The following is an 11,373-nucleotide window of genomic DNA, read 5'->3' on the forward strand; positions in this document are numbered from 1 at the left end:
GTGTTTGCTTTTCCAGAGCAGCGAAAACCCGGCTCTGTGGTCGCTTCCTATATGAAGTAATGAGACCTTCCGTGAAAAAGAGCCCATTTCTAGCCAAAGCGGGAACAAAATAATTAGGTATATTTATGAAGCAGGGGGAGCAGCTCTTTGCACTTGAGTCCTGTCACAGAGAGCAGCGTGAGCCCGGCGTGTTTGTGTTCTACATCGCAAATCCGGCCTTTGCTGACTGACAACTCATTTCTGTAAAGGCTCAAAGTGCAGCCTGAAGTGAAAAACATATTCAGACATATTCATTTCAGCCTATATATATACTTTTTAAACAGTACGATTTGCACCCCAGTGGTTTCTTTTAAAATGAAGAGCATGTGACATAGTGAATTAGGGTTGTTTTGTCTGATAAAGACTATTCTGAGATTTATTTTTGCACTATAAATGAGAATTTTACATTTTTAACATGGTGTACGAGCAAATTAAACTGAGTCATCAAGTACTTACATTTATCTGACGCTTTCGTGCAGCGCAACTTACAGTGTTAATCTGCTTACAGTTATTTACCCTTTTATACAGCTGGGTAATTTTACTGGAGGAATCCAGGGTAAGTGCCTTTTTCAAGGGTGCTACAGCTGGAGGTGGTATTCACACCTATGACCTTTGGGCCAAAGGCAGCAACAGTACCTGCTGTCCCCTGCTGAGTACTTGTCCCCCATGATGACTGCACTGATTTAGCACAAGGATATCGCCGTTTGGAAGGCAATCCAAGGTGACGCAGTAGAAACAGAGGAAAGGAGCACGTTTCCGCACTTCTCAGGCCGGCTATGTTCAGCTCTATGGCAATGGCCAATAGTGACCCCCCCCCCCCGCCCCCACTGTCTCCCCATCTAATCTCACAGTTCTAAGGGGCTTTCAGTGAGTTTCTCCCTCTGGAGTAAAAGCCTGTCTTCCTGCTACAGGGACTGAACATTAACCGCGGTGAAATAATGACGCTGCAGAGATGAGCATTGAATCCAGTTTCAAACGCACCTGTGAAATACAGAACGGATGAGCTTAGTTCCATTTTCATTTTTTGGACGGAGTCCCCGGATTTGCGCTGTTTACACCACTCGTTTTTTTCGGTGTCCCATTTTGATGCCGTGATAATTCCCTGCGCAGCGTGTAAATGGTGTGCAGAACCGGAGAGGCTCAAGTTAGCTCGTGTCCGGCCACCTGTCCCTTCCCAGTTTTGTGGAAACCGTCCCGGTCGCTCTTGGCGTTCGCTCCCGTTCACGCGCTCGAGCGGGAACCATTTGCGCCTCCTCATTTTAAGGCCAGGAAACGGGGAAAATTGCAGCTCAGGTTCAGTCTCTTGATGGTCTTTCTGTTGTTCTGTTTGTGTTCTGTTTCCCTGACACTGCATGCAGCAATATGGATGTCGAAGACGCGGACACAGGTAAGCGAGGTGAGACGTAAAATGAACCGGTCCTAATATTCATTCCGCGCAACTGCATCCGAAACTGTGTCTGCATCGTTTTCTTTCCCTGTGATTTTTCATCCTGATCTTTTGCGCTCATCATTGTGTGATTCGGATATATGGGTGAACCTGCTGTTCGCCGACTGCTAAAAAGCGAAGAGTGCGGTTTGAGAAAGTGTACGGGCAAAACGCGATGCAGGAAGACCTACTCAGGAGGCTCAGTCTAGCATCTTCTAGTTCTGTAGTGGATTCGGCTCAGCTGTCCAGCTATTAACCTCCGTGTCAAGTTATGTCTTTCCTTTTTTTTTTCCGTGAAATGAGGTGGATTTGTCTTCCGTTTCTTTCCCGATTCGCTCTTCTTTATGCACGCTTGTTAAATGAGCGTTGCACCCATTATTTTACAATATATGCCTGATGATGCGTACAGTCTTTAGACTAATTGTCAGTTAGTTCTGCTCAACTTCAGCAAAATTAATAATTTTGTTAGAACCCACTGGGGTTTGTCACATACAGACACCAGGAGCGGAAAACTGACATTGCCCCTCACTACGTGAGTAATGACACACAAATATATAACGTTATAATTTAGTTATATATTAATAATTAAAATTAAATCAGTTAATATATTGATTCATTATATCTTGTATAGTATGTATGATTATATGATTATATGTTTATACATGTATGATTATATGATTATATTGATTAATAATAATATCTTGTATAGTATGGGTTTCATTCATTCATTCATTCATTCATTCATTCATTCTCTGAAACTGTGGACATACTGTATGTTGCAATATTGGTTTGCTAGTTACTTTGTCAGTTAATTCGCTGTTGGTCACACGTATGCAAGTAGACTATTTTGCTAGTTCTTATGGTTTCACTCATGCAACAACTGGTCTGTGGTCTTTAACATTTACATCTCCCTTACTCACTATTGATAGTCACCTATCCTGAGATAGGGTTGTGCTGGTGCACAGCACGTCCGAGAAGCGTACGGTGCTACGCTGTGCGGGGTACACTCTGGACAGCACGGCAGTCCATCACAGAACATTATGTGGGACGTTCAGTAAGTTGCATGACTGGCCACCATGTGATGCTGCTGTGGTTGCAAGCGCTTGCTAATAAGAGCTCAGCAGCATCACTTGGTGGCCAAACTTAGAACTTATTGACCACACTACATCTGTCTGTTTTCCATAAAATGTACACACACACACACACACATTGAGACCGCATGTCCCAACCGGGGTTGCAGCGAACCAGAGCCTAACCCGGCAACACAGGGCACAAGACCAAAGGGGGAGGGAACACACCCTGGACGGGACGCCAGTCCGGCACAAGGCACCCCAAGCGGGGCTCGAACCCCAGACCCACCCGTAAAATGTAACAGTGCAGAATTTTTTGTGAACATATAAATATTGCAGAAGCATTTACATATTTTCTATAAATTATTATCCTCAATCAAAGCCATGAGATTGCATGAACGATTGCGGTAGGAAAGCAGAGGAAAGTGCGCATACCTGGGTGACACCTGGGGTTAGCAAGTACTCCCTTCGGAGTCTCACTGAAATCCTCTCTGACTCTACTGCTCAGATTGGCAGAGTCCCGCTTCAGATCATTGCCTAAGCATGCATCTCTGAGCCCGGTGGAAGCTGACCTTTAGGAGTCAAAGGCCGATCACGGTAGAGAAGACGAATAAAGACGTCCTCTGGACCTTTCACGCAAACTGCCTTTTCCGACTGCAGTTTCCCTTCGAAGAAGTACGATGGGACACATTTCTCTGCAAGGTGTGAAGGAATGGAGAACTGTTTCCTCAACTTTTTATTTATTTATTTTTTTCACATATCGAATAAAAAAACCGCCAGACGTCAGTATTTAATTATTAAACTTGGACTTCGGTCGTTTTCACGTTTTGTTTTTTGTTTGCTTGTTTTCCTGGTTTTCGGTGTGGCTTCAGCTACATTGATTGTCATTTGCTGACATGTAAGATACAGTTGTGTAATTTAGATTTTATGGATTTTAATGGTCCATTTGCTTCTTTCTAAAAACTTCAAGGCCCAGACTGAAGTTAATTTTTTATATAGCTTTTTTCCCCCCCATTTCCAGATTTTTTTTCTTCCCCATTTTGTCTTGCCAGGTCTTTAAGGGGTCAATTTGAAGTTAAAATACATTTTGTCTGTATTTGGATCAATGACTGCAGCACAGGCAACATGGGAACAATTGTTTCTGTGCAAAGAACTCAGGTAAAACGAGAAAGAAACCAAGAAGGTTTATTGGTCAGTTGTTGGAAAATACACTTTAATGCACCAAATGTCTATGTTTACTGAGGTACTGAAGTGTGTGGTATATGTTGTACACAGGCTGATTTTCTATACACTTTTGACGTCTTTTCTTGGATATTTGATAGAAGAACAAATATTTGTCAATTACTAATGCAAGTACGAATTCAAACACCCGCTACAGTACGGCAGCTGAATCCGTTCCGTTTTCTTAACGACAGTTTCAAATGGAACTAAAATACTACAGCGCATGTATAAAAAGTTACCTTTAAGAGTTTGTTCTTAAAGGTTTTATAAATGTCATAAATACATATTGCATCAATATTATTCAGGTCTGAGTATCAAATATTCAGGAAAAGCCTAGATTTGACTGTAATTTTTTGCCCGTGGGTAGTATGCACTACAAATGTTACAGAACTTGAATGGCTGTAAAGTTGCCGGGTAACGAATCTGTGTGAACATAAAAACGTAAAATTAGTTTTGTCATTGCTGGATTACAGCCTAATTGCTGAATAATGCAGTCTTAAAATGGCGACCTTTTCCTGAACACAGAAAAAAATTAATTGCTGAAGTGTGAAGCAAATACAAGTAACAGACTGTATTTTCAAATATTTAAATAGTATTGTTTACAGAAAAGCCTAGGGTGTCTATGAGAATTAAGGAGTTCTTGTTAATTTTATTGTCATAGTAACCCTTAAAGTATTTTTTATGTTATGAAAGTGAAAAAAAATACAAATGCTAAAGGTGCATTATTCCTTTTTAAATTCAAAAATTTATGTACAGTGTAAGCAAGATTTAATATGAACCACATTGTTTCTCTGTCAAAACTAATTACAGTCCTGGAAATTGTATCTAAATACACTGGTTTTGTGTGTAAACATCTGTGTCTTGATCTTTTTTTGTTTTATTACTTTTTGCATTTTTACATTTACATTTACTTATTTAGCAGATGCTTTTCTCCAAAGCGACTTCCAACGAACTCTATGTAGTGTTATCAGTCCACACACTTTATTCACCAAGGTAACTTACACTGCTAAATACACTACTTACACTGGGTCACTCATCCATACATCAGTGGAACACACACACTCTCTCTGTCACTCACACACCATTTTTAAAAAATATGCAGCTATAATGGATAAATATGTTTTCAACAACACAAAAACAGCACAAGAAACAAAACAGTTTCCTTCTGGCAGCAATTTTTTACATAATTAATAGGCTTCATGGGAAAAAAAGATTTTTTTTTTCTTCACTCCAGAGCCTTTAAATAGACAAAATCACTTCTGTGTGTCATTTATCAATACATATACCATCAAACTGTAAACTGCTGCTTTAATTTCATATCATCTGGTTTTTATCCAGTGACACATGGTGCATGTGTACGTTATATAATGACATTTTACTAAGCATCGGTGAACCTCAGTGAACCTTTGAAAACCCCGGGACCACTGCCAGAGAAATGCAAAGTCAACCAGGCCACTAGGCAACTAAAAAGTGACAAATAAATGTCCCCTTCTCCAATTCACCTTCATTGGCTCCAGGTGGATGACAAATTTTTGGCTTCAAATCAGAGCGATTTCATTTCATTTTTTATTTATGTATGTTTTTGAAGCAGGGGGTGTGGTGGCGCAGTGGGTTGGACCGCAGTCCTACTCTCCGGTGGGTCTGGGGTTCGAGTCCCGCTTGGGGTGCCTTGTGACGGACTGGCGTCCCGTCCTGGGTGTGTCCCCTTCCCCCTCCGGCCTTACGCCCTGTGTTACCGGGTTGGCTCCGGTTCCCCGTGACCCCGTATGGGACAAGCGGTTCTGAAAATGTGTGTGTGTGTGTGTGTGTTTTTGAAGCTACCCAGATTGAAACAGATCTGAAAAGCAGTTGTAGCTTCAGATGCACTGGAATCTGTATAATTCAGAAAGCTACAGAAAGGTAAGTGATGAAGAAGTTTCCTCCCCTCTCTTCGAACTCCTTTACTGTTATTTATATACGTTATTTATATTTTAACCCTGACCATCACTTCTGGACGTGCTGGTGTATATGTTTTTGCTGATACAGCACACGGTGGCTTAGATTAGTTTGACAGCCACATGTCACTGTATAAAAATAGATTGATGGTCCTATTTAGGGTGGAGGATAGGACACCCAGCCACTCAAATGTCACCGCGGTGAATTGTTTGGGCCTGAGCGCTTTGGGAGGCAATGCCCTTAATGTTTTTTTCTTCCTTTTTTCAGCCCAACTGGCCTGTGAGCCATTGATAGAAATGTCAAACCCTCTGTGCTCTTGGAATTTAATTAGGTGTATCCATTCAAATCCACTGTAAGGTGTCAGGCTGGCAGCGTTTTCTATTGTGGAATGAAAAGGGTGACCCCGAACGCTTCCAACACTCGCCAAGAGGTAGAGCTCTACTTGGAAATTCTATTTATACTGGGGAAGACATAATCTTTGAACTGCACATCATGGTTTACACTCTTTGTACAAATTTCAGCTCCTGTGCACGTAATATTTCAACTGTGTAAAAACAATTAATTATTTTCTATATGGTGGGGGTGTGGTGGCGCAGTGGGTTGGACTGCAGTTCTGCTCTCTGGTGGGTCTGGGGTTCGAGTCCCGCTTGGGGTGCCTTGTGATGGACTGGTGTCCTGTCCTGGGTGTGTCCCTTGCGCCCTGAGTTGCCAGGTTAGGCTCTGGTTCTCCATGACCCTGTAGGGGACAAGTGGTTCTGAAAAAATGTGTGTGTATTTTCTATATATTTGTATATTCGAAAGTTGTGATTGCAATAATTCACCATAGTATAGGTTTTATGTTTTCTGCCTTAGAGTTGGTGGCCAATTATCAACTACAATTTTAAACTGGGATACATACTGCATTTTTTAAAATATTGTTAAAACGAGAATTTACAGGTATTTATGTTTATATTTATGTCTAGTGAAAAATGTCAAGCTTTAAAAAGATTTGTAGAGACACTGGTCACACAGATTTGTCATGACGTGATTTTGCTTTTGGCATCATAATAACCATTTTTAATACATGTATAGTACAGAAAACCTTGAGAAAGTATTATCTGGTGTGCAGAGATTCTGAGCTCCAACAAGAGAAAGAAAGACAGAGCTTGTCCTAAGTCAGGTCATGGCAAGCCAGAGCCTAACCCAACAACATAGGGTGCAAGACTAGAGGGGGAAGGGACACACCCAGGATGGGATGCCACTCTGCTCCAAGGTACCCCAAGCAGGGCTTGAACCCCAGACCCCCTGGAGAGCAGGCACAGGCCAAACCCACTGCACCACCACAGCCCCCATCCAGTAGAACAATAATCTTGGCAAATTAAGACTGTCTTTCAGAAACAGAATGAAGGCGTGTGAAATGTTATATAAAGTATATTTTCTGGTGCAAAATCGCACATTTCAAGGGCTGTTTAGAAAGATTTTGTTTTTAAGATGTTTACTTAAGGTTGTAATCATTAGAGATCTTGTGACTTCATAATCAGAAAGGAATTTCACCTTGTTTTCGGCAACCAAAGCATCACCCATGTGCACACACACTTGTGGTAAAGGTTAACACTAATTGGCGGCAGGAGATTTATGTCTGTGTCACATTGCGTGAACTTTATGACCGCCTTTGGATGGTTGTTTGGTAATTACCTCAGCAGGGAGGTCCTCACATCAATGTTTAAGTCCAGTGAAAGATCTAACAAAGACTCACTGGTCAACTTTACGTGAGATGCTGAAAGTCTTTAAAACCAAAGGGCACGGAAAGGCCATGCAATAACAACAGGACACAAGAACACCTTAATCCAGGGTGGTTTATGAGTCATGGAAACAATGAGTGCTCTGTGCCTTGGCACAAATCTAATATCAAACCGAAACACTCCAAGACTTGTAAAAAGACTCATGCTATTCCTTTGTGGAAGTTGTTTATCTGTAAAACTGAAGAAAGCCAAACAGCGAAATGCTGTGACACAGGGCAGCATGGTAATCTCAAGGTGTCTGAACCCCAGTATGATTCCCTTGGTGGAGTTTACATGTCCTCCCCTTGTCTGCATGTATTTCCTCTGGGTTTCCTCCACAAGTCGAAGAAGTTGAGGTTATAAGGGAGGTCTTTCTCAGTAGTTCATAGATGTACTGTATGTGTCTTACTGTTTACCCTTGAGATATCTTGGTGCCCGGGCAAGGATGTGTTTTGGTTTCCAGCTTTGAGTCAACGTTGGTTCTTCGTGACCACCCACGTGCTTTTCAAGGTATAAGAGGGAGCGTAACTGGTTTACCATTGCCTCCTACCTCACATGTCTTTGGACTGTGGGAGGAAACCGATGCAAACGTGCAAATCCATGTCTGAATCCACAGCTCATGAGTTGTGATTCAGCACTTCTGGCCATTACCTTACAGTAATGCTGGACTTTACCTTATTAATACTGGACAGGTGAGTTCAGAAGATGAACAAATGAATAGCTCACACAGCAACATTTGCACAGCAAATGCAGTAAAACTGATAACTCAGTGCAACAGTGGAGGATTTTTAGCGTTATCTGTGTGCACTCCTTTGTCGGCATGTAGTGTGTGTTCATAATCTAACTACTTATTGTGCTTCGTGTCACAGATCAGCACGTGCCCTAGGTATTTCTGAACCTGTCTCAATTAAAAAGAATGCATTGCTTTATTATGAAGTGTTTACCTCAGCAAAGATGTACTCTTTTCAGTGAAGACATTGCTTGGACATTGATTAGATAAGACACTGTGCTGAGCTGCGCGTGGGAAAATGCATCACACACACGAGTCCAGTCAGCAGGAAGAGCTATGTGGAACCATTAGCGGATGTCCTCCCCAGAGGACGAGGCATAAACACTGTTGTCCTGCGCCAGGCTCTGCAGGGAGATTGCTGAGACCCCGCAAGGATCTTCGGCCAGGAAGCTCCTCCTGCGGCCCAGCCTGTGGAAACACTCCAGAGAAGGAAGCACAGCACAACAGGTGTAGATAGATGCCTGTGAAGATAGATGTGTGTTCGCTCGCCTCTTATCAATATCAGCGGTGCCCCATGGTGATGTTTGGCTCTATACCTCGCCTGCTGCAAGGACACCCTTGGAGAAGAAGTCTGGAAGAGCGAGCCAAACACTGCGTGAAACCCAGGTTTTTGACAAGGTGTGATGACCGCTTGTCTGAGATTCCCTAAACAGTTTAAATCAGCGAACAGGATCGTAGCATCACTGCACAAATAGCCTTTGGTAAAATCTTTGCAACAACACTAAAAATTATCTTTCTGTGGAAAACAATCAGTGTTTTGTACTCTGTTCATACATTTCAAACACGTCGTTTTCAAATAGCTTCGTCTCTCATTTGTGCAGACGAAAATCTATGTCATACTCATGAAACCTTTAAGTAGGATTGTGTTCCACCCAATTACTTCAAAATGATTATGGGAATTGGAGGATTGGTTATGGAAATGAGTCTTATAGAGATTATTCTTACACATTGCATGCAATTTGGGGGGCACTGTGGTGCGGCGGGTTTGGCCGGGGCCTGCTGGGTGATGGGTCTGGGTTTCAAGTCCTGCTGGGGGTGCCTTGCAATGGACTGGTGTCCCGTCCTGGGTTTGTCCCCTCACCCTCCAGCCCTGTATCCTGTGTTGCTGGGTTAGGCTCCGGTTTGTAGATATTGTGTGTGTGTGCGCAATTTCTTATAAAATTAAGCTTTTACCAATATAAGATGGACAGAAAAGTCAGTGGGGAGCTTTTCTTAGTTTTTTCCTTTTTTTTGCAATATTCCCCTGATTGCGGAAGACATGAAAAATGTCACATTTCAAGTTTGCTCACATAACTTCCTTTGCTGGGTATTTAATACAAGTAAAAGTAAAAGCTTCCCAACATTTGAATTCCTCTTTCTCAAAACCAATACAGTATACAGTGAACAAAATTAAATGAGAAATATATAGCAGAAAGCCAATACTAAAAAGTTCCACCTTCTTCTAAGCATCACTTCATAAGAAAGTGTGTTTACTGGACTTTTTATATAGTTTTCACTTTTAGGTGGTCTCTGAAACAGCACGTCCCACATTTCAGTTGCATGCAGTCACATAGATGGAAATGGACATAATTAGGTTTTGATTTCTTAACAACCCTTGAGCCATTTAAGATTTTGTACAACTTGTCCCTTACACACGTCCACCAATTTAACACAGAGCTAAGAGCAAAGGCAACGGAAAGGTTGCTCTCTGGGATTTCTTCATTGAATGTCATATATTCATTTGAAAGTTTGGTGAAACACTTGTATTCGGTCATCAGTGAGAGAAAAATCACATGGTTGTCTCTTAGGTAGATTTTTTTAAAATGTTTATTACCGATAAAGAAATGATCATCATTATTGCTATCATATACTTACTCAGAGGGGCATTATCATCTAAGTTTTTTCTTGAATATTCATACATAACACACAGAAGTACCATGCACAGTGTGTTGGATATAACTCTTACTTTTCATGGTTCATTACCCAACTGGTCCATTTATGCTATTGTAATTCCCGTAGTTAATTAATTCTGCATATTAGGACTGCTTGAGCTCTTGTTTTTCAATTGTATTGAATCATTTCTTACTTAGAGAAAACAAAGTATACAGTATCACCAGCTAAACCATTTCTTGGTGCATAGATACTTTATTTTTTCTTCGCTCCCTCAATGTGCATTGCTTGTAACTTTTAAATTTTTAGTGGCCAGCATCATACCAAAGGGGAAAGTCACGCCTGTAGCCGAGCACTGAGAAAACATTTATGTACACAAAAGACTTCTCTCTGAAGTACCGTACCATTGTTGCGGGTCCACATATAGACACGTTATAAATAGTGCTGTTTTTCATAGCATTCTTGCATTCATATTTCTGAAGTAAAACAACATTTGTTTGAAAAATACACACTACGGGTTTATAACCGGCATGCAGCTCCTTGGTTTATATATAATTTATATACTTATAGGTTTCATTTCAGTATGATAAATAGTTTAGAATGTTTGCAAGGCTGTAAAAATGAGTTACGACAGTAACAGATGAAAACCTTACTAACTGTACTGTGTCGAAAATGTATCCAGAACTGTAATCATTGAATAACTGAATAATAACAATAAACAGACTTTCTAAACATCTTGGTCTATTCATTACAACGGAAAAGATACTTCTCTTTGTGGAGCATTATTTTCTTCTTCAGCAGCAAGACAAAAGTTTTGTGTAATTTTAAAAAAAAAAAAAAAAATGCTTTTGCTTAAAAGAACCTGGAGGGGATGGGAAAGCCTAAAATATATTTTTCGACAGCAAAGGTTAGAAGTCACAACTCTTCCAATATTTGTAGGTCTGGGGCATGAAAAATCCTGATTGTTTGTGCCATTGTCAAGTTTGCAGTTTCTCTCCTCCATCTTCCGTTTCCTTGCTTTGAAAGCCATCCCAAAACTTATGCACATCACACCTAAGGGCTGGAGTCTAGGAAAGAATCCGCACGGTCCCTGCAGGCATGGAGGGGCTGCGGATGGCGCTGTGTCGTTCTTCAGGTCCGCTCCAGGTGCTTGCACCCAGTGCCATTCAGTCACTGGTGTTATACTGTGGTTTTGCGCAGTAACTTTGCCTGTTGGGGGAGGAGTGGCTCTGTGGGGGGGGGGGGGGGGGGGGGGGGGGGGGG

The 11,373-nt window shown here is 41.5% G+C and overlaps 1 protein-coding gene across 3 annotated transcripts in view; it reads left to right on the top strand.

Annotated features, from left to right (window-relative positions):
• LOC108929296 (low density lipoprotein receptor adapter protein 1-B) overlaps positions 1–4,553 on the top strand; it is a 45,729-nt gene extending 41,176 nt beyond the window's left edge. The window contains exons 9-10 of one of the 3 annotated variants that reach the window (XM_018743695.2): positions 1,398–1,426; positions 3,044–4,553. In XM_018743695.2, the coding sequence (XP_018599211.1) occupies positions 1,398–1,426; positions 3,044–3,090 (76 nt within the window). In that variant the 3' untranslated portion in view covers positions 3,091–4,553. Of the gene's footprint in view, positions 1–1,397; positions 1,436–3,043 lie in introns of all 3 variants that reach the window. The other 2 variants (XM_018743694.2, XM_018743696.2) reach the window with 2 other exon arrangements.
• The last annotated feature ends 6,820 nt before the right edge of the window (positions 4,554–11,373 follow it).

The sequence above is a fragment of the Scleropages formosus genome, chromosome 1 (genome assembly GCF_900964775.1).
Source record: "Scleropages formosus chromosome 1, fSclFor1.1, whole genome shotgun sequence".
Classification (NCBI taxonomy): domain Eukaryota; kingdom Metazoa; phylum Chordata; class Actinopteri; order Osteoglossiformes; family Osteoglossidae; genus Scleropages; species Scleropages formosus.